Genomic DNA, 23,862 nt, shown 5'->3' with positions numbered 1-23,862 from the left:
CCTCCTCCTCTCCCTCTACCTTGTACACACACTGTCCTTCTCTCCCTCGCTCTCACCTCCTCCTCTGCCTCTACCTTGTACACACACTGTCCTTCTCTCCCTCGCTCTCACCTCCTCCTCTCCCTCTACCTTGTACACACACTGTCCTTCTCTCCCTTGCTCTCACCTCCTCCTCTCCCTCTACCTTGTACACACACTGTCCTTCTCTCCCTCGCTCTCACCTCCTCCTCTCACCTCCTCCTCTCACCTCCTCCTCTCACCTCCTCAAACACACACTCACATGTCGCAAAACAGTCATCTCAATGGAAACACGGCCATGTTGTAGGGCAAACAGTCATCTCAATGGAAACACGGCCATGTTGTAGGGCAAACAGTCATCTCAATGGAAACACGGCCATGTTGTAGGGCAAACAGTCATCTCAATGGAAACACGGCCATGTTGTAGGGCAAACAGTCACTTCGATAGTGCTTTGAGTTGCCATGTGGATCCAAAACATAAACGTATGGAAACAGTCAAAACAATAGGAACAATGTAGTATATAATATCCTGTATTTCATTTGTCCCTTTTCTCTTTGGGTTGGTCTTAGGGCCTTGCTTGCACCTGACTATAAACCCATTGAACTCAGTTGTAATGCTACAGTATGGATTAAGCCTTGCAGAGACAAGATTAGTAGTTTCAGGTCATGTCCTATAGTATACTAGGAGTCCTGTTTCCCCATCTGCAGTGTGCCTCAGCATCCTTTCTCAGAGGGAATATCTTTTAGAGGGCAGCTATCTATCCGAGGGCATGTCAACTTGGTTTTCCAAAGCTTTATTGCTGATGTCTTGACAGAGAAGGCCAGCCATTTGGTTTGGTGGAACATACACTATCCAGTGGTTATTTAGTTGATAGAAATGGTATATTTTCTTACAATACCTTACTCTATACAATTCATCATACTAAATGGATGAAGCGTTCCGTATATGTATCAGTCACTATTGGTTTAACACCTTTGTGTAAAAGGTTATTGTTCATGGCAATATGTATCAATTGTATGTGTTGTGTTTTGATTGTGCAATAGTTCTAGAATCAAAACCCATACATTTGATATGCTCTTAGCAGCTCCTGATGCCTTGGCTTCTGTGATTTCTATTATGTATAGGTTCATACAAAGGAAACCATTTGAAATGTCAACATACAATAATTGGTGTGTCTGTCTTTTGTGTATTTTCCTTCCTTTCAATTTATTACCACAACTCACCAACTAGAACCTTAATAGAAGCAACATGGTGTTGATCTCTAAGGTCCTTGATGGAAGACCTTGGACTGGATAACAATTGCGTTCTTATCTCTCTCCTCCATCATGCTGCTTTCAATTGGTTCCTGCAAGCACCTAAAGGGCCTCACAAGGCAAACACACCACCAAGCACCTAAAGGCCCTCACAAGGCAAACACACTACCAAGCACCTAAAGGCCCTCACAAGGCAAACACACCACTAAGCTTTTTTGTTTGATTTGTAATCCTTTTACCAGAGGTGATTTTTAACAACTTCCTCATCCCCCTCCAGTCAAGTCAACTCAGTCTGGTGCATGATCCATTGCAGCCCACCTCGGCCTTGGGCCCCGGCGAGCCTTAACCTTGGAACCCCCACCCCTCTACCCCCAACCTTCCAGGAAGCACGTGGAGAGGGGGAGTGGGGCCAGGGGTGGAGATGTGTGGAGAGGGGGAGTGGGGCCAGGGGTGGAGGTGTGTGGAGAGGGGGAGTGGGGCGAGGGTTGGAGGTGTGTGGACAGGGGGAGTGGGGCCAGGGGTGGAGGTGTGTGGAGAGGGGGAGTGGGGCCAGGGGTGGAGGTGTGTGGAGAGGGGGAGTGGGAAAAGGGGTGGAGGTGTGTGGAGAGGGGGAGTGGGGTCAGGGGTGGAGGTGTGTGGACAGGGGGAGTGGGGCCAGGGAGGGAGGTGTGTGGAGAGGGGGAGTGGGAAAAGGGGTGGAGGTGTGTGGACAGGGGGAGTGGGGCCAGGGGTGGAGGTGTGTGGAGAGGGGGAGTGGGAAAAGGGGTGGAGGTGTGTGGAGAGGGGGAGTGGGGTCAGGGGTGGAGGTGTGTGGACAGGGGGAGTGGGGCCAGGGAGGGAGGTGTGTGGAGAGGGGGAGTGGGGCCAGGGGTGGAGGTGTGTGGAGAGGGGTTAGTGGGGCCAGGAGTGGAGGTGTGTGGACAGGGGGAGTGGGGCCAGGGGTGGAGGTGTGTGGAGAAAGCAAGGATCTGCCACATTATATGCTTTAACATGACTGGCAAATCCACCGCGGTTAAACAAACTTAACCTTCATTTGTGAAACGGTGCAAATCAAAGGGCAAAAAAGGACTTGTGCTGGTAATTACCGCTGGGGGAGAGCAACAGGGGGGGGGAGAAAGGGGAGCGCCGGGAGATAGAGGGGGAGAATTCAAAAAGAAGGGGAACCATTTAAGGTGAAGAAGAATTTGTAATGAGTTTGCCTAGAAATGGATTTTCTGCTGTAATCTTTTATTTATATGCAGACTGGTCTCCCTCCCCGGCAGTGTGAGGCTGGTCTCCCTCCTGGGCCGTGTGAGGCTGGTCTCCCTCCTGGGCCGTGTGAGGCTGGTCTCCCTCCTGGGCCGTGTGAGGCTGGTCTCCCTCCTGGGCAGTGTGAGGCTGGTCTCCCTCCCCGGCAGTGTGAGGCTGGTCTCCCTCCCCGGCAGTGTGAGGCTGGTCTCCCTCCCCGGCAGTGTGAGGCTGGTCTCCCTCCCCGGCAGTGTGAGGCTGGTCTCCCTCCTGGGCAGTGTGAGGCTGGTCTCCCTCCTGGGCAGTGTGAGGGTGGTCTCCCTCCCCGGCAGTGTGAGGGTGGTCTCCCTCCCCGGCAGTGTGAGGCTGGTCTCCCTCCTGGGCAGTGTGAGGCTGGTCTCCCTCCCCGGCAGTGTGAGGCTGGTCTCCCTCCCCGGCAGTGTGAGGCTGGTCTCCCTCCCCGGCAGTGTGAGGCTGGTCTCCCTCCCCGGCAGTGTGAGGCTGGTCTCCCTCCTGGGCAGTGTGAGGCTGGTCTCCCTCCCCGGCAGTGTGAGGCTGGTCTCCCTCCCCGGCAGTGTGAGGCTGGTCTCCCTCCTGGGCCGTGTGAGGCTGGTCTCCCTCCTGGGCCGTGTGAGGCTGGTCTCCCTCCCCGGCAGTGTGAGGCTGGTCTCCCTCCTGGGCCGTGTGAGGCTGATCTCCCTCCTGGGCCGTGTGAGGCTGGTCTCCCTCCTGGGCAGTGTGAGGCTGGTCTCCCTCCTGGGCAGTGTGAGGCTGGTCTCCCTCCCCGGCAGTGTGAGGCTGGTCTCCCCCTCCTGGGCCGTGTGAGGCTGGTCTCCCTCCTGGGCAGTGTGAGGCTGGTCTCCCTCCCCGGCAGTGTGAGGCTGGTCTCCCTCCCCGGCAGTGTGAGGCTGGTCTCCCTCCCCGGCAGTGTGAGGCTGGTCTCCCTCCCCGGCAGTGTGAGGCTGGTCTCCCTCCTGGGCAGTGTGAGGCTGGTCTCCCTCCTGGGCAGTGTGAGGCTGATCTCCCTCCTGGGCAGTGTGAGGCTGGTCTCCCTCCCCGGCAGTGTGAGGCTGGTCTCCCTCCTGGCAGTGTGAGGCTGATCTCCCTCCTGGGCAGTGTGAGGCTGGTCTCCCTCCTGGCAGTGTGAGGCTGATCTCCCTCCTGGGCAGTGTGAGGCTGATCTCCCTCCCCGGCAGTGTGAGGCTGGTCTCCCTCCTGGCAGTGTGAGGCTGGTCTCCCTCCCCGGCAGTGTGAGGCTGGTCTCCCTCCCCGGCAGTGTGAGGCTGGTCTCCCTCCTGGGCAGTGTGAGGCTGGTCTCCCTCCTGGCAGTGTGAGGCTGGTCTCCCTCCTGGCAGTGTGAGGCTGGTCTCCCTCCTGGCAGTGTGAGGCTGGTCTCCCTCCCCGGCAGTGTGAGGGTCAGTCCTCTGGGAACTCTGTCAGGACCCCCACTCTGTCAAACACCCAAAGCACAGGGAAAATGGTATTTTAGCAAAGGCAAACATTGTCCTGTCTTGGCTTAAGGGGCGAAATAGCTGTTTATTTTTAAAAACTTGTTCCCCTCTCTCCATCATGCCAGAAACTTTGTCTGAAGGAAGGAATAGAGGAAGTTGAAATTGGAACAAAGTTTAGACAGTTATCATAATTTATTATCCAATGAATATTAATGGGGTTAGAGTATCATTGGAGCATCTCAATTAGGTGAAGGGGATTTAGTTTAGTTAAGCAACCACCATCAGAACAACTTGGTATGATGGCTGTGGCAGTTAGGATACTACTTGTAAAGGAGTGGCTTTCATGAGAAGCATTCACACTGTTATACTTGCTTTATATTATAAGGTATTGGGAATTGTACTTTATTGAGTGAGTTGTGATTGTGTTTTCTATCTTTCACGTTGCATCAATTCATAGCAGCTGATTGTGCTACTTCCTTATCTTTCATTTGACAAAAGTGTATATTTGCTGCCAATTTGAACAGGTGTCTGTCAATAAAAATATTTTCAAACTTAAATGGATTTCAAACATTTCAGACATATTATCATAGTCTCATACAGAATAGAATAGGTGGATCATAAGAGTCATAATTATTGAGCTCATTAAATCTGGTTTGTGTTTACTATATGGTGGAACATGTTGCAGTCAACCACTGCTCTGTGCGTTCGATTTTTTAAAAACTATTATGATATCGATTAAGAATGCATATTTTGGAATAGATATGAAGCCTATCTGTGCTCCAATATTTAGCTATGTGCCTCAATATTTCATAATGATAAACATATTCAACATTGATAAACACATTCAACAATAATGTCTGTTATTACTCTGCCTTTTCCCATGTATTAGCATACCCATATTTCCAGTATATACAGGACGACAGAGGTCTAGTATTTTTGGGTTCCGTCCTATAACAGATGGCTCCAGTGCAAGGCTCTGTTAGGTTCATTAAAAACAGCCGTGTACAGGACTAGAGAAACATCCAGCAACAAAATGAGTCATGTGGGTCAACGTGGACTTCGGGAATGACTGAATGTGTGACAATAACTAAATGAAAATGAATAATGAATAAATACATAACATGTTTCATTTAAATAGATAGGCGTTTGCCTAGATAAGGGTTGAGGCCATGCATAATATTATACTGTCCCATTGAAAAAATAACGTTTTAATCACCGCTGTGTGTTTTGTAGGTGAAACGGTGCTCCCACAATTCAGAAAATGAACTAACCTCTCTTTTCCTTGCATAGGCCTATACTGTATGATGATTGCTCACATTAGGCAATATTAGTCAGAAACCTGTCACATTGAATTGACCGTTTGAACAAAGAAACAAAGAAATAACGATATTTTGTTTTATTCTGCACAACAACAAAAAAACAGACTTTAACAAATCAAATACCAAAGGTAAAAATACATCTAAAGAGCGGTAGCCTACTCTGGTAGACGCAGTGTGGAGTAGGACTACACTGTAAAACATGTTTTAATACTCTTTGGATCAAACTAAAAAAATAGTCAACTGGTTATAGTCAGTGAGTCGTTATCTCAACTGAAAAAAAGTAGACTCGTTTTTTTAACCAGGATGCCAACAATAACCAAATTAATTTAACCACTGAAATTGTGTTTCGATTTTTAAATCAAATGATTTAGCCCTATGGTGAGATCTACACAGATTTTGATAAAATTCTACATAATATATATATACTGTGACTACATAAATTCTACATAATATATATACTGTGACTACATAAATTCTACATAATATATATACTGTGACTACATAAAAGCTAACAAGAGCGTTGCTGAAAGTGGTGGGAGTAGCAGAAGTGTCCATGACCATGGAGTCTTAATTGGCTTCATATTGGAGTTTGAGCGTTTTATGATTGTTGTTTTTTGTTAAAGCCGCTGTTGCCACCTGGTGGTGAAAGTGGAACCATGCCGTGTAACTTGATGACAATCCATGCATTCCAATTGGATCCTGTAGAGGGCAGTGAATTCAATTCTTGGAGAATTCCCCTCTAAGTTTTCTGTAGGTCTAAACTCACCTTTACATTAGCGCACCGTGCTTGGAATGGAATACTAACTGGCATTAGTATTGACATGCAGGCCTAGAGAAATAGGAACTCCAAGAAACTTGAGGGAATTTCCAAAAGTTTATTGTTCCAGGAATCATCAAATGCATGAAAATATACTCTTCGAGAAATAATAAATATACAATATTTCTTTATGAACAAAATGCACAATTTACAAAAACGTCCAATGTGTGCTCCACAACCTATGTCTTTAAGATATCAGACCTTATTACAGAGTTATAGCTGTTATTATAGTGATTAGTATGTCTATTCTCATCATTAATATCAATATTATTCATAATAATAACATTTATTATGATTATTTTATCCAATTGCTTTCTTGTGATTTTAAGACTTGGCCTCTACTGACAACTTCATAATATGGATGTCGTATATACAGTATCTTCCATTAGTTCTCTGATAGAGACCGTTTATCTATTTGTCTTGGGTGAAAGTTATTCCACACATTGTGAGTTTAAATAACTTTTCACAGACTGATCCTGTTCCCTTCACAGAAGCCTGAAGACGGACAGCTCTGTCTCAGAAGTCCTTGGTGTGTCTGTCTGTTGTCCTCTACCCTCATATCCATGTCTACATGTTCTATGTTCTGTGTATGTTCCATGCCCATAGCAGTTCATTTCCACCTCCAGTTCCCATTTGCAGAATCTTTATATGTAGATATTTGTATGTTCTAGGGTTCTCGGCACATAACGGTGCTCAGGTATAGAGACAGTAGGAGTTTTTGTCTGTGGAGAGAGCTCCACCATGTGGTCAGGAGGTGAACAGCAGGTGCGAGGTGAGTAACGTTAGTAGGCAGGTGAGGGCGTGGGTGGTGCCGATGGTGTACTGGGCTGAGCTGGGGGTGGGCAGCGCTGAGGGTGAGGACTGGCTGGGGGGTTCCACTGGAGGGTAGAGGCCTGTCCTCCTCCTCTGCTCCTGGTGGGTGAGTAGAGGCTCCACTGTCACATAGCCATTGGTTATCCTCACATTAGGCTGAGGAGTTGTGGTGCTGGAGGGTAGGAGAACAAGATCAGTCAGGTTAACAGGAACACTGTGGTAGAGCTTGTTATGGTCTCTTGCTGTGTGAGTGTCCAGTTGCACTGTCTGCTACCCTTCATTTTATGCTATTTCCTATTGTCATTGAATGGGTTCAATAAAGACCTGGAGACAGTGTGTGTATTTGTTCTCTTCTTCTCTCACCCGTCACCGATGCGGACCCACAGGTCACTGAAGAGGCGTGGGCGGCCATGGCTGCGGTGGGCCTTCCGGGGGCGCTTATGTCTCCCAAACTCCTCTAGCTGGCTCAGGCTGTCTGGCAGCAGCATGTGGGGTAGCTCCTCATCCTCCAGCTCCTCCAAACCATCCAGGCTACCATCCAGGTCTGAGGGGCTGGTCACCCAGTCATAGGGAGAGGTTTTACCCGCATCGGAGCCCCCATCGCTGGGGTTCTCTGTTGGTTCTCTGTGGAACAGAGATATGCTTATTAAATATCATAGCACTATGGTATAGACCTGGCTGTATGTTCCCTTAACACTAGAATAGATTAAAGATAACAGAACAATGTTGGTGAGCAGTTTAAGCATATTATGTCAGATACTTTAGGGAGGTTCTCCTTGTATGCTGTGTGTGAATGTGTTATGGTGTGTGGTTTAAGGTGACCTGACCATCACGGTGCTCTCTAGTCTATCTATATGGTCCAAAGGGCTTTGAACTTCAAACAGGGACACAATGCCCTCTGTGCTTGTAAAAAGGTGACTAAGTGTCTAAACGAGCCACAAGGGAGGAAGCTGTAACCCATGTGGAGGCCTGTCTGAGTGACATCTGCCCCAACCACCCTGACAACTCAATACCTTAGAAATTCCTCCTTACCATATTCGTTTCATTGAAGTAGTCTCTAATGTAACGGTCGGATAGGTGAAAGTAAGGGTTCTATTCCATTGCTTTGATCAACACAATCATGTGCGAGCAGGAAAGGAGGAAGTTAGTATTGAAAAGTATTGAAACACAGCCCTACACTAATCCACAAGGAGTTCATTCCTTATCTGTCTTTCCCTATCTGGTTACCGGTAGTTGCCTGTAGGCACAGATATAGGATCAGAAAACCCCAAACCCCATATACCTCAACATCTAGGGGAAACTTCTTCCTACTATGTATATGAAGGGTCATATTGCTTTCCCATCAGTTAACACCCTGGAGGTTTGACATCATAATGAGGCGCCAAGTCCAGACAACACAGTGCTCAGTTCTGTGTTTGCCAGTGTTACACTGACTACAGTGGCTGGCTGATATAGCCACTCTACACTGAGTCACTTTTTCCTTCTGTCATAATATCTCTATTGAGCAGAGAACACGTGGTGCCTCTGGGTTCAGAGGCTCAGTTTAGAGGTTTACACTTGATAAACACCCAACAAGCTTCCTGATGTATTGTGTTGTTGTGTCACCTCATATCAGAGAGCACAACATGCTTTGAGGGGTTTTGTGTTTTTGTGTTTCGACCACAGTCAGTCCACTTGTCAGTTTTTGAAATAGAACTGCTGTGGCCTTCAGCTCGGCTGGGTCCTGCTCTGTGTATGAGCCAGGAAGGAACGGGTTGGTTACAGCTGGAATTTGCAGTGGGGAAGTGAGTTTGTAAAAGCAGTGGCTGGATGGGAGGTTTTAATGTAGCTCTGTTTTATGCGATTTCCCTTATTGTTCCTAATTTTTCCATTTTCACCCTAGTTCATGTGAGTCTTGTAACCATTAGCGCTGCTATTTTAATGGGCCCAACCTGCTCGGCCCTTGGATCAACCCCCCCCCCCCCCCCCCCCCCCAAGTCCTCCTGCTGCTGCCTGCCTGTTCGGGGTAGGAGAGTTCACAGGAGACTGGGGGCTGGTTTGCGTGAGGAGATGCAGCACCCCTCTCCAGGAGGCAAATGGTTGAGGCCTTTCTATGAGGTAGCCATGCCAAGGGGTAGCAAGGAGCGGGCTGGCCCACCTCTCACAGCTGGCGGGGTGAGGGAGTGAGGGTTGGGGGAATCAAAGGATTCCTACTTAGCTGAGCTCTGGTTGTAATGGTGTACTACATGTACTAAAACATGTTTCTACATTTAGCACATCTGTGGGGGTCAATTAGTACATGTCATGTGTTTCTGCTCTAGTTGAAGTGGGATTGTAAAGTTATGGGGTAACTTGTGACTGTGTTTGTGAGAGGGCTCAAATGAATTAGTGCTCAATGGCCATACACACATGTATCAATGTGTGTGTTTGTGTTAGTGCGTAAACAATACTGTAGTCTGTGTGTGTATGTATTTGGGTTGTAGCCCTGCTGCGTGGGCGGGGTGTGTCTCTGTACTCACTCTGGGATTGGTTCCTGGTAGTGTGATGGTGTGTGCACCACCTCGTAGCCCTCCTGTCTCAGGATGTCCAACACACTGTGGTTCCCCAGGAAGTGACCTAACAGGAAACACAACAGATCAGTTCACATCTCAGATAGGGCCCAGAGTTTTTCCTGATCAGGCAATGTGGTCCAGAAAATCTCTTCTCTTTAGTAATGATGACAGATGGTTACATGATAGTCTCTAGTCTGAATCAGAGGTCTGAAGAGACATGATAGTCTCTAGTCTGAATCAGAGGTCTGAAGAGACATGATAGTCTCTAGTCTGAATCAGAGGTCTAAAGAGACAGGGTGGCAGTGAGCCTGTTTTGGTGGCAGTGAGACCATCCTTAGTTCCTAACACATACTGGCCCTTGATCATTCACTACACTTGTTCCTAATGACCCCATATTGTAGTGCACTCTGCTCCTGGCCTCCTTCCCCAAACCCCCTGTGTGTGTGATTCCTTCACTCTGACATCAAACAGACATGCCCCAGCCCCACTCTGATGAAAGCTGTTTTATTCCTCTCTACAGATGATAATCCCAGGTGTCACTCAACCCAGCAATAAGGCCTAATGCTCTCTGACATCACCCCCTCCGCACGCTCCTCCAGCTTATTAACAGCACGCTGACAATCTTCAAGCTCCCAAGCTCGCCAGCTTTTTTCAGACCCTCTATTTTATTATTATGATTTTTCTGATCATTCCTGAGGGAGAAAAAAGCGGTACTAGACTTTCTTGGCGGCGGAGTTCAAAGGCTGCGTTGGGATTGGCATGATGAGAGAGGAGAGGCTACCGCAGAGTGTCGGCCAGATCAGACGGCCAGATTACAGCACTCTCCCTCCCCCACAACAGGCCCCTCCAGAGGAGAGCGAGGAGGGAGGTGGGGGGGGGGGGGGGGGGGGGGGGTGTCGCAGGAAGGCCAAGAAGATCATCAGGGACCTCAGCCACTCGAGCCACAGCCTGTTCTCCCCACTTCCATCAGTCAGGTGCGGGCAGTACAGGAGCATCATGGCTAAAACTAACAGACTGGCCAATAACTTCTACACCCAGATCATCGGGCTGCTGAATAGCCACCACTACTCCTACCCCCCTCCACTCTGCCTTTCTACTCCTCTCCTCCTCTCTCCTGTCCTCTCCTGTCCCCTCCACAGCTGAAGGCTGCTCCCAGAATGGACGCAGACAGCTTCAATGACCCCCGTGTCTGTGTAAAGCAGATATTTGATTAATTTCAGCTATGAAGCCCTTTAGTGCTCAGTGAAAAAAAGCCCTGTGTATTCCTCCTGTGAGGTCAATCTGTCTGATGTGTCTTGTTTATTTAGTCTCTGTTTGATGTCATACATAAACAGTCTGAACAGAGTTCTTACTGAGGCGTACGGTTACCACAGGCAGAGGAAGTCATTTAGTCTGGTCCGGGGTATGCGTGGGATGAATTAGAAGTGTGTGTGTGTGTGTGTGTGTGTGTGGTCATTTCTCTTCCTGGCCACCAGACAGCCACAGAGTTAAGGACTGTAGCCAGCAACACACACCTGCTACAGGGGGCCAAGTGTACCCTCCTCCCTGTCTGGTCTGTATCTCTCAGAGGGAATGTTTCTGACTCTAGAGACCATTAGAGGAGCTAGAAAATACATTTCTGATATCTTGCATTCTTCTCTCTTTCTTGATTTGTCAGGGTGCTTTCACGTATCCCCTGTATGATCCTGGAGCTGTAGGTACCCTGATCCACGCTATAAAGCATGTGTGAAACGCAAACGATCCCAGGCTGAAACGAATCCTGGACCTGTGTGAGTAACGCTTCCAGAATCCAGGACAAGAGTACCAGGTAGTGTCACGCGGTAGCGCGAGTCGCGTTGTAAAGTAACTAGCTTGTTAACGTTATGTAGAATGTGCATCTCTCAAATCATACCCTGAAACAGTTATTTACAGGTCTTGTAAAAGAAAAACGTATTTTGTGGAATCAAATGTAAAAAATGCTCCAGGAAACCGAACCAGGGTTCCAGATTTCATATGTAAAAACCCACACACACAAACAAACACTCTCTCTCCTCTATAGTAGCGTGTGTCTGGTTGCCACCCAGGCTGAGGGCTTTGTGGGCCTGACTCCAGCCGTGTCAGCACCCCATTCCTCCCTCAGCCCGTCCTCGCCTTGCTCCACTCCTCCCTATACCCATCCCTGCACCCTGCAATGTAGTCAAGCGACGCTGAATGGTGAGTGGACATAGGGATAATCCCTCTACTGTAGAGAGTGATGTGGATAGGGACAGGCCAGTGGGAGAGGGAGGCTGTGCCAGCGTAAGAAGGAGAGAGGGATCCATGCTCTCGGAGCATGGGCAGGCTGGCTGGTGGACACCTGAGGTGGAGGAGGGGGACGACGGCGTAGACCTCCACACACAGAACACACAGAACGCATGCTGTTCACTGTTACTATGCTGCAAACAAACACAAGCTGTTGCTTCACGGGCTGTGGAACAACAGACCGGGGGAAAAAGGGAGAGGACAAGAGAAGAGAGGGATGAGGAGAGAGACAAAGGGGTGGTGATGGAATGGAAACAAACCACACAAATCTGGACTCCAAGAAAAAAAGTTGGCCAAGGAAAATAAGGATGCATTCCTCTACCCTAATTGGAAATATGAGTGCTATCTGATGTATGTGTTCACAACGTGCCAGTGTGTGTGTGTATCGGTGGGTATGCGCGTGTATGCATGTCATCTTGTGTGTGGGCACGTGCATGCGTGTGAGTGTGTACCTGCCTCTGTATAAATGCTCGGGGAAGTCCCTGTCTAACTCACTGCCAGAGCACTATCAGCCCCTTCCACAATGTGAGAATGATTCATGTACCAAAGCTTTAATAACTCCAGCATCCCTGCACTGTAACCCTGGGTGTACATGTATACTTCTACAGTACCAGCTCATCTATAAATCACCTCCCAGCCTTCCAGTCAACAAACCGGGGGAGAGAAATTCTATCCGTATTGCATCTGAACTAGCTGAACCATGGTGTTGAACAGAGAAGCTCTCGCTTGACGTGTAAATCTAAAGGAAGGAATCAGGAAATTCCACCCTGAAGCTCTCAGGCTCTGTTTTAGTAGTGGGATTAATGGGAATCAGGAGTGTTTCCCCTCCTTACCCCTCCTCATCCCTTTCTCCTCCCCTCCTCCCTTTCATAATGATTTCATTTCCTATGCATGCAGCCCAATAAGTGCTTCCACCGGTGGGGTGTGATGACCGATGACCGGGAACGGTCGTGTCCCAGTTCTGGTCCCCTAATGCATCAAGACACCATTGGCCATTTTTATATGTATAACATGGAATGATTCCTTGGCTAATAGCACCCTTCTACAACTGTTTATTTAAGACAACACGCATCACATCTTGACTACTCCCCGTGGAGTGGGTGAGACCCTCTGAATGCTATTACCGGTGGGGTGTGATGACCAATGATTGCGAACGGACGTGTCTCGGTCCAGGTCCCCTAATGCATCAAGTCAGAAAAAGCATTTATACTTATTTACCCCCTGTAGGTCAACCCCTTTTACACTGCATACTCAGAGACACACAGCCTGACCATGGCATCCTTGGTTCTGCACCACATGGACTATGTCAGGACCACTGTAGGGGCCAGTGATTTTCTGTAGGAACATTTAAAGTGATTCCTGCTGGCATTACATATTTAGACTGTCTGTATGCTCTCATTCTGTCTGCCAGACCCCACAGGCTCCAGTCACTGCTGCCACACTGCTGTGTGTGAACCTCCCCTGGCAGACAGAGACACAGAGAGGGAGGGAGGAGGGAAGGAGCGAGAGAGACTGCGGAAGAAGAGAGATGAAAGAGGGAGGTAAGGCAAGAGAAAAGATCGGGAGGAGGGGGAGACAGGGATTTGCTGGGCTGGGCCTGTGGTGGGGTTAAAACATTTAGTGAAAATTGCCCCCTCAGTTTGTTTTTGTTGCTGACAGCTGAGGTCTTAACTCCTTCTCTGCTAGGACAGGACGGGAGGGGGAGGGCAGCTGGCAGGCGTCTGGAGAAAGGCTCCTTTCTTACACACAGACACACAGACAGGCATACACACACACATGCTGATGGTAGCTATGCAGTGCATGAATGTGATGGAAGCCATGGCACCCTCATAGACCCCGACTCAAAGCTCTCTTTATCGCTCTCATCTCATTCCTGCTCCAACTTTCATCATGTCATTTCCTCTCCTCCACCCTTCACCCCCTCATCCCCTCTTTATTACAACAAGTCCCTCTGCTACATGTTAGATACATTTGTAGGTCTCAGATCAGCTGATACATAGTAATTAATGACAGACTTTAGACAAATTGTGTAAAAAATTGCAAGTGTAATTGACATTGTGTGTCTGCGTGCATTTGTATGTCCGTGCAATACATGCAATGTGTGCCGGTGTGTGTGAAAAAGAGAATGTGTGTGTTTGTATTAGCTAGAGGAGAGTTATGGAGATGGAGTGAGTATACAATTGTCAGTGCAATGTGGCGTAGGAGCCATTAGTGCTGAATGAGCTGTGATATGTTGTTCCAGAGGCTAATGAAGCATGTAATCTACAAGCAGACTAATGAGCCCTACAGATCTAATTAGAGCTGCCTGGGATCAACACCAGCACACAGGCTAATGCTAAGCTAACACGTCAGGGCCTGAGAGGGACAGAGAGAGGGGCTGAGAGAGGATACAGGCCTGACAGAGAGAGGGACTGAGAGAGGATACAGGCCTGACAGAGAGAGGGACTGAGAGAGGATACAGGCCTGACAGAGAGAGGGATTGAGAGAGGCTACAGGCCTGACAGAGAGAGGGACTGAGAGAGGCTACAGGCCTGACAGAGAGAGGGATTGAGAGAGGATACAGGCCTGACAGAGAGAGGGACTGAGAGAGGATACAGGCCTGACAGAGAGAGGGACTGAGAGAGGATACAGGCCTGACAGAGAGAGGGACTGCGAGAGGATACAGGCCTGACAAAAGAGGGACTGGCACTATGGGCCCAACCTCTAACCGTTTACCAGATTCATTATTAGTAGTTATAATGATAACAGGGGATTATGTCATACATACTGTATGTAGAAAGCTATGGGTCAGGACTCAGGACTGAAAAAATATGTAAGAATGTCAATACTACGTTTGTGACAGGTTGTCATGAATCTGCCTTGCACTGTATAGAGACTGTAAGGAGAGGACACAGAAAAGTGATGGGGCTCCACACTGGGTCTTCTGCTAATGGGGAGATGACTGATGAAAACATTATGTTTTAATATTGCACCTCTTCAGCTCTGACTTGTAGTGAATCTAATATCAGACAGATCTTATATGAGCACCTGTGTGTATCTGCCTGTCTACTGTGTGTGTGTGTATGTGTGTCTGTCTGTATGAGTGTGTGCGTGTGTGTGTGTCTGTGTGTATATGTGTGTGTGTGTGTGTGTGTGTGTGTGTGTGTGTGTGTGTGTGTGTGTGTGTGTGTGTGTGTGTGTGTGTGTGTGTGTGTGTGTGTGTGTGTGTGTGTGTGTGTGTGTGTGTACATGTGAGTTAAAGATGTATGAGAGCCAAAAAAGGCTGTCTCCCCGCCACAGTCCCAGCTCAGCGATGGGAGACGGGGCCTGTGCATCGTCAGTCTCACGCAGGGGGAGGCAGAGAGGGAAACGTCAGCCCAACAGGGTGGGCACTAAGACAGAGGCACCACTGTTAAATGATGCACACCCACACCGATACAGTAACACACACCATGCCACACCTGTACAAATACAATACTAAACTATCCGGGGGAGACCACTAGTCGTCTTTCCCTGGTGTCTCCTCCTCTCTCGCTCCATAAAACGTTCCTACTGGGAGGAGGGAAGACAAGGAAAGACAGAGTGAGACAGAGCAGATGGAGTTATGGAGGAGAGAGATAGAGTCAGTGTGATGAAGGGGGATGGAGGCAGACAGGAAAGCAGACAGAGACAGATGGAAGAAGAGAGAGAGGGGAGAAGAAAGAGAGAGGGGGAGGCATTGTGACAAAGCAGGCAACATCTAGAGTGCAAGAATACAACTATGGCTTTAACCCACCACTTCACATGCAACTGCAAAACACATCTGTCCAAAACTGAACAATAACCTATTACACACATGCACAGTGCACACACAAAGTCACAAACTTGTATAACAGACAAAAGCAACTTGTCTAAAATACAAATATTAGTATGTATTGTATTACTGTATACATTAATTAACAACTCTCTAGGCCATAAAACTCACTCGCCTCCACCCCCTCTCTCTCTCTCTCTCTCACACACACACACACACACACACACACACACGCACGCACGCACGCACGCACGCACGCACGCACGCACGCACGCACGCACGCACGCACGCACGCACGCACGCACGCACGCACACACACACACACACACACACACACACACACACACACACACACACACACACACACACACACACACACACACACACTTTCTCTCCTTCACTGTGTGTGTCAGTGAAGTGGTGGCTGGGCTATGGCTGCTGCAGGACATTCCAGGGGATGTTTTCAATAAGGGAATGAAGGCAGCATCAAGGAACTAGCAAATGGAAACCTGCTGAAACACTGCTCTCTGACTCCAAAACACTGTCACACCAGTTCCTCCTCCTACATGTACGTGCATATTGCTGTGTTATATAGAGAAGGTGTGTGTGTGTGAGTGTGTGTGTGTGTGTGTGTGTGTGTGTGTGTGTGTGTGTGTGTGTGTGTGTGTGTGTGTGTTTCACTATATCTTTGTGGACCAGAAATCCCCACAAAATAAAGTAAACAAACCAAAAATTTGACCAACTGCAGACATTTTGTTGGTCCCCACAAGATCAAATGCTATTTCTAGGGGGTTTAGGGTTAAGGTTAGAATGAGTGTTAGTGTTAGGGTTAGGAGCTAGGGTTAGGTTTAGGTTTAGGGTTAGGAGCTAGGGTTAGGTTTAGGTTTAGGGTTAGGAGCTAGGGTTAGGTTTAGGTTTAGGGTTAGGAGCTAGGGTTAGGTTTAGGTTTAGGGTTAGGAGCTAAGGTTAGGTTTAGGTTTAGGGTTAGGAGCTAGGGTTAGGTTTAGGTTTAGGGTTAGGAGCTAGGGTTAGGTTTAGGGTTAGGGTTAGGAGCTAGGGTTAGTTTTACGTTTAGGGTTAGGGTTAGGAGCTAGGGTTAGTTTTAGGTTTAGGGTTAGGAGCTAGGGTTAAGTTAAGGGTTAGGAGCTAGGGTTAGGGTTAGGGTTAGGAGCTAGGGTTAGTTTTAGGTTTAGGGTTAGGAGCTAGGGTTAAGTTAAGGGTTAGGAGCTAGGGTTAGTTTTACGTTTAGGGTTAGGGTTAGGAGCTAGGGTTAGTTTTAGGTTTAGGGTTAGGAGCTAGGGTTAAGTTAAGGGTTAGGAGCTAGGGTTAGTTTTACGTTTAGGGTTAGGGTTAGGAGCTAGGGTTAGTTTTAGGTTTAGGGTTAGGAGCTAGGGTTAGTTTTAGGGTTAGGGTTAGGAGCTAGGGTTAGGTTTAGGGTTAGGAGCTAGGGTTAGTTTTAGGTTTAGGGTTAGGAGTTAGGGTTAGGTTCAGGGTTAAGATTATGGTTAGGTTTCTGGGTTAAGGATAGGGTTAGGGTTAAGATTAGGGTTAGGGTAGGGGTTAGGTTGAGGGTTAGGGTTAGGGAAAATAGGATTTTGAATGGGACTGAATTGTGTGTCCCCACAAGGTTGTGTGTTTGTGTGTGTGTGTGTGTGCGTGTGAGTGTGTGAGTGTGTGAGTATACAGCGGCACTAAAGTACTAGTAACAGTAACACTATAGTAACAGTAACAGTAACAGTACCAATGCAGTAGCAGTTACAGTACAGTAACAGTAAAAGTAGCAGTAACACTACAGTAACAGTAACAGTAACACTACAGTAGCAGTAACAGTAACAGTAACACTACAGTAGCAGTAACAGCAACAGTAACACTACAGTAGCAGTAACAGTAACAGTAACACTACAGTAACAGTAACCATTGTTCCTGTTCCCAAGAAAGCTAAGGTAACTGAGCTAAACGACTACCGCCCCGTAGCACTCACTTCCGTCATCATGAAGTGCTTTGAGAGACTAGTCAAGGACCATATCACCTCCACCCTACCTGACACCCTAGACCCACTCCAATTTGCTTACCACCCAAATAGGTCCACAGACGATGCAATCTCAACCACACTGCACACGGCCCTAACCCATCTGGACAAGAGGAATACCTATGTGAGAATGCTGTTCATCGACTACAGCTCGGCATTTAACACCATAGTGCCCTCCAAGCTCGTCATCAAGCTCGAGACCCTGGGTCTCGACCCCGCCCTGTGCAACTGGGTACTGGACTTCCTGACGGGCCGCCCCCAGGTGGTGAGGGTAGGCAACAACATTTCCACCCCGCTGATCCTCAACACTGGGGCCCCACAAGGGTGCGTTCTGAGCCCTCTCCTGTACTCCCTGTTCACCCACGACTGCGTGGCCACGCACGCCTCCAACTCAATCATCAAGTTTGAGGACGACACAACAGTGGTAGGCTTTATTACCAACAACGACGAGACGGCCTACAGGGAGGAGGTGAGGGCCCTCGGAGTGTGGTGTCAGGAAAATAACCTCACACTCAACGTCAACAAAACTAAGGAGATGATTGTGGACTTCAGGAAACAGCAGAGGGAACACCCCCCTATCCACATTGATGGAACAGTAGTGGAGAGGGTAGTAAGTTTTAAGTTCCTCGGCGTACACATCACAAACAAACTGAATTGGTCCACCCACACAGACAGCATCGTGAAGAAGGCGCAGCAGCGCCTCTTCAACCTCAGGAGGCTGAAGAAATTCGGCTTGTCACCAAAAGCACTCACAAACTTCTACAGATGCACAATCGAGAGCATCCTGTCGGGCTGTATCACCGCCTGGTACGGCAACTGCTCCGCCCACAACCGTAAGGCTCTCCAGAGGGTAGTGAGGTCTGCACAACGCATCACCGGGGGCAAACTACCTGCCCTCCAGGACACCTACACCACCCGATGTCACAGGAAGGCCATAAAGATCATCAAGGACAACAACCACCCGAGCCACTGCCTGTTCACCCCGCTATCATCCAGAAGGTGAGGTCAGTACAGGTGCATCAAAGCTGGGACCGAGAGACTGAAAAACAGCTTCTATCTCAAGGCCATCAGACTGTTAAACAGCCACCACTAACATTGAGTGGCTGCTGCCAACACACTGACTCAACTCCAGCCACTTTAATAATGGGAATTGATGGGAAATTATGTAAAATATATCACTAGCCACTTTAAACAATGCTACCTAATATAATGTTTACATACCCTACATTATTCATCTCATATGTATATGTATATACTGTACTCTATATCATCTACTGCATCTTTATGTAATACATGTATCACTAGCCACTTTAACTATGCCACTTTGTTTACATACTCATCTCATATGTATATACTGCACTCAATACCATCTACTGTATCTTGCCTATGCCGCTCTGTACCATCACTCATTCATATATCTTTATGTACATATTCTTTATCCCCTTACACTTGTGTCTATAAGGTAGTAGTTTTGGAATTGTTAGCTAGATTACTTGTTGGTTATTACTGCATTGTCGGAACTAGAAGCACAAGCATTTTGCTACACTCGCATTAACATCTGCTAACCATGTGTATGTGACAAATACATTTTGATTTGATTTGATTTGATTTGAACAGTTACAGTACAGTAACAGTAACACCACAGCAACAGTAACACTACAGTAACAGTAACAGTAACACCACAGTAACAGTAACACTACAGTAACAGTAACAGTAATACTACAGTAACAGTAACACTACAGTAACAGTAACACTACAGTAACAGTAACAGTACAGTAACACTACAGTAACCGTAACAGTAACAGTACAGTAACAGTACAGTAACAGTAACAGTACAGTAACAGTAACAGTACAGTAACACTACAGTAACCGTAACAGTAACAGTACAGTAACAGTACAGTAACAGTAACAGTACAGTAACAGTACAGTAACAGTAACAATAACAGTACATGAACAGTAACAATGCAACTATAGTAACAGTAACAGTAATACTACAGTAACAGTAACAGTAACAATAACAGTAACACTACAGAAACACTACAGAAACAACGACAGTAACACAACAGTAACAGTAACAGTAACAGTACAGTAAAAGTAGCAGTGAAACTACAGTAACAGTAACAGTGACAGTAACCGTTACAGTAACAGTAACAGTTACAGTAACACTACAGTAACAGTAACAGTAACACTACAGTAGCAGTAACAGTAACAGTAACACTACAGTAGCAGTAACCGTAACAGTAACACTACAGTAGCAGTAAATGTAGCAGTGACACTACAGTAACAGTAACAGTGACAGTAACAGTTACAGTAACACTACAATAACAGTAACAGTTACAGTAACACTACAATAACAGTAACAGTTACAGTAACACTACAGTAACAGTAACAGTAACACTACAGTAGCAGTAACAGTAACACTGCAGTAACAGTAACAATAACAGTAACACTACAGTAACAGTAACACGGCAGAAAAAGTAACAGTAACAGTACAGTAACACCACAGTAACAGTAACACTACAGTAACAGTAACAGTAACAGTGATACTACAGTAACAGTAACACTACAGTAACAGTAACACTACAGAAACACTAGAGTAACCGTAACAGTAACACTACAGTAACAGCACAGTAACAGTAACAGCAACAGTACAGTAACGGTAACAGTAACAGTAACAGTAACAGTAACAGTAACAGTAACAGTAACAGTAACAGTAACAGTAACAGTAACAGTAACAGTAACAGCAACACTACATTAACAGTAACAATAACACTATAGTAACAGTAAAAGTAACAGCAACACTACATTAACAGTAACAATGCAACTATAGTAACAGTAACAGTAATACTACAGTAACAGTAACAGTAACAATAACAGTAACACTACAGAAACACTACAGAAACAGCGACAGTAACACAACAGTAACAGTAACAGTAACAGTACAGTAACAGTAACAGTAACAATAACAGTACAGTACAGTACAGTACAGTACAGTACAGTACAGTAACAGTAACAGTAACAGCACAGTACCGGTGCAGTAACAGTAAAAGTAGCAGTAACACTACAGTAACACTACAGTAATACTACAGTAATACTACAGTAACAGTAACACTACAGAGAAAGTAACACTACAGTATATTAACAGTAACGGTAGAGTAACACTACAGTAACACTACAGAAAAAGTAACACTACAGCAACAGTAACAGTAACAGTACAGTAACAGCAACACTACATTAACAGTAACAATAACACTACAGAAACAGTAACACTACAGTAATACTACAGCAACAATAACAGTAACACTACAGCAACAGTAACAGTAACAGTACAGTAACAGCAACACTACATTAACAGTAACAATAACACTACAGAAACAGTAACACTACAGTAATACTACAGCAACAATAACAGTAACACTACAGTAACAGTGACAGCGACAGTAACACTACAGTAACAGTAACAGTAACAGTAACACCAGAGTAACACTACAGTAACAGTAACAGTACAGTACAGTAACAGTAACAATAACAGTACAGTACAGTACAGTACAGTACAGTAACAGTAACAGTAACAGCACAGTACCGGTGCAGTAACAGTAAAAGTAGCAGTAATACTACAGTAACACTACAGTAATACTACAGTAATACTACAGTAACAGTAACACTACAGAGAAAGTAACACTACAGTATATTAACAACTATAGTAACAGTAACAGTAACACACCAGTAATAGTACAGTAACTGTATCAGTAACACTACAGTAACAGTACCAATAACAGTAACACTACAGTAATACTACAGCAACAATAACAGTAACACTACAGTAACAGTGACAGCGACAGTAACACTACAGTAACACCACAGTAACAGTACCAGTACCAGTAATACTACAGCAACAATAACAGTAACACTACAGTAACAGTGCCAGCAACAGTAACACTACAGTAACACCACAGCAACAGTACCAGTAACAGTAACACAACAGTAACACTAAAGTACCAGTAACAGTAACAGTTACAGTTACAGTAACAGTTACAGTACAGTACCAGTAACACTAGAGTGACAGTAACACTACAGTAACAATACAGTAACAGTAATACTAGAGTGACAGTAAAACTACCACAATTGTAACAGTAACCTTAACAGTAAAAGCAACAGTTCCACTACATTAACAGTAACAGTAACACTACAGTAACAGTAACAGTACAGTAACAGTGACAGTAACAAAAACAGCAACAGTAACAGTAACAGTGAAAGTAACAGTAACAGTAACAAAAACAGCAACAGTAACAGTAACAGTGAAAGTAACAGTAACAGTGAAAGTAACAGTAACAGTAACAGTAACACTACAGTGACAGTAACAGTAACAGTACCACTACAGTAACAGTTACATTAGCACTACATTAACAGTAACATTGCAGTGACAGTAACAGTATAAGAGTAACACCACAGTAACAGTAACACTACATTAACAGTACCAGTAACACTACAGTAACAGTAACAGTTTCACTAATACCACAGTAACCATAACAGTAACAGTAACACTACAGTAACCATAACAGTAATACTACAGTAACAGTAACACCACAGTACCACTACTCTAACAGTAATAGTAACAGTACAGTGACAGTAACAGTAATATTAACAGTAACAGTACAGTAACAGTAACAGTAACACTACAGTACCACTACAGTAACAGTAATAGTAACAGTAACAGTAACACTACAGTGACAGTAACAGTAACACTACAGTACCACTACAGTAACAGTAATAGTAACAGTACCAGTAACACTCCAGTACCAGTAATAGTAACACTACAGTGACAGTAATAGTAACAGTACAGTAACAGTAACACTACAGTAACAGTAAAAGTAACACTAGATTAACAATAACAGTAACAATACAATAGTAACAGCAACACAACAGCAAAAGTGACAGTAACCGTACAGTAACAGTAAAAATACAGTAACAGTAACAGTAACACTACAGTAACAGTAAAAATACAGTAACAGTAACACTACAGTAACAGTAAAAATACAGTAACAGTAACAGTAACACTACAGTAACAGTAAAAATACAGTAACAGTAACAGTAACAGTAACAGTAAAAATACAGTAACAGTAACAGTAACAGTAACACTACAGAAACAGCAACAGCAAAAGCAGCAGCAACAGTAAAATTAAAAGTCACACCACAGTAACAGTACAGTAACAGTAACATAACAGTAACCGTAACAGTAACACTACAGTAACACTAAAGTAACAGTAACGATACAGTAAAGGTAACAGTAACATAACAGTAACAGTAACAGTAACACTACAGTAACAGTAACACTACAGTAACAGAAACAGTAACACCCTGGATCATACAGTACAGAACAAAGCACTGGATATATATAGAGAGGGGTAGGTTCAGACTGTACGAAAAGACAGTCTGTCCTAACATACTGTTGATGTACCATAGCCTCAGTGATTCTTTCCTTTGACTAATAGTGTGATTACTTGGTACCTAGCAGAGCAGCATGTACAAGGAATTGCATAAAGTGGAGCAGCAATGCCCACTTCACTATAACACCACTCTCATGCCAGAAACGTTCTCCCCAACAGGGGGCACCAGAGAGAGTCAGAGAGTATTTATTTTCTGCTTGTTATGTTATGACTGAATGAATCCCACTCTTTTCAGAAATAAGCTGTGTATGAAAATGAATAATGCCCTTGAGATGCTATATGTCATTACCCAGAGTCAGACACACACCGTGTACCATGGGGCTGCTAGAGCGTTGGGACTGTGGGGAGATTTTGGCATGAGGGAGAGGGTGTGGGGGGCGGATGCTGTGGCAAGATGAATGGCCTGCCCAAACCACATTATACACACATTGTATAGTTTAATTACCCCCGGAAAAAGCATGGAACAACACAGGTAACTCTAGAAGGCCTTAACCTGAGCGTCCGCTCTTTTCCTCCTGTTCTTGTTTTCTTTCTGTAGTTTGGACATGGTTCCTGAAGAACGGCATCCAAGGTAAATGCAGCGGGGGCCGTTAATAGTTATCGGCCATATGGAAGGAAGGAGCTCTTATAAACACTAGTTCTCCTCCAGCTCTTCTCTACTCTGAGGAGACTGCAGCTGGGAAGATGGAGAGGGTGCCAGAGAAGACCCTGGATGGATGGGCCAAGACAGACAGACAGCGACAGAGGAAGACAAACAGACAGAGATGAAACATAGACAGACAGATGGTGGTAGAGAGAGAGTCACGGTCTGTGTTCCCATAGGCCTCCCCAGTACTATGCTCTATGAATGCATCTATAATGTGCTACGCATGTTTATCAGGCATTAGAACACTTCATAAGTAAA

The 23,862-nt window shown here is 45.9% G+C and overlaps 1 protein-coding gene across 1 annotated transcript in view; it reads right to left on the bottom strand.

The window, feature by feature from the left end:
- Positions 1-6,130: 6,130 nt before the first annotated feature.
- The window catches only part of trabd2b (TraB domain containing 2B), an 89,464-nt gene continuing 71,732 nt past the window's right edge, over positions 6,131-23,862 (bottom strand). The window contains exons 5-7 of the mRNA XM_031786067.1: positions 9,398-9,494; positions 7,263-7,523; positions 6,131-7,071 (exon numbers count right to left, since the gene is read on the bottom strand). Of these exons, the coding sequence (XP_031641927.1) occupies positions 6,834-7,071; positions 7,263-7,523; positions 9,398-9,494 (596 nt within the window). The 3' untranslated portion in view covers positions 6,131-6,833. The remainder of the gene's footprint in view (positions 7,072-7,262; positions 7,524-9,397; positions 9,495-23,862) is intronic.

The sequence above is a fragment of the Oncorhynchus kisutch genome, linkage group LG13 (genome assembly GCF_002021735.2).
Source record: "Oncorhynchus kisutch isolate 150728-3 linkage group LG13, Okis_V2, whole genome shotgun sequence".
Taxonomy (NCBI): domain Eukaryota; kingdom Metazoa; phylum Chordata; class Actinopteri; order Salmoniformes; family Salmonidae; genus Oncorhynchus; species Oncorhynchus kisutch.
The sequence above is the reverse complement of the archived record's forward strand: the minus strand, read 5'-3'. Positions and strand labels throughout refer to the sequence as shown.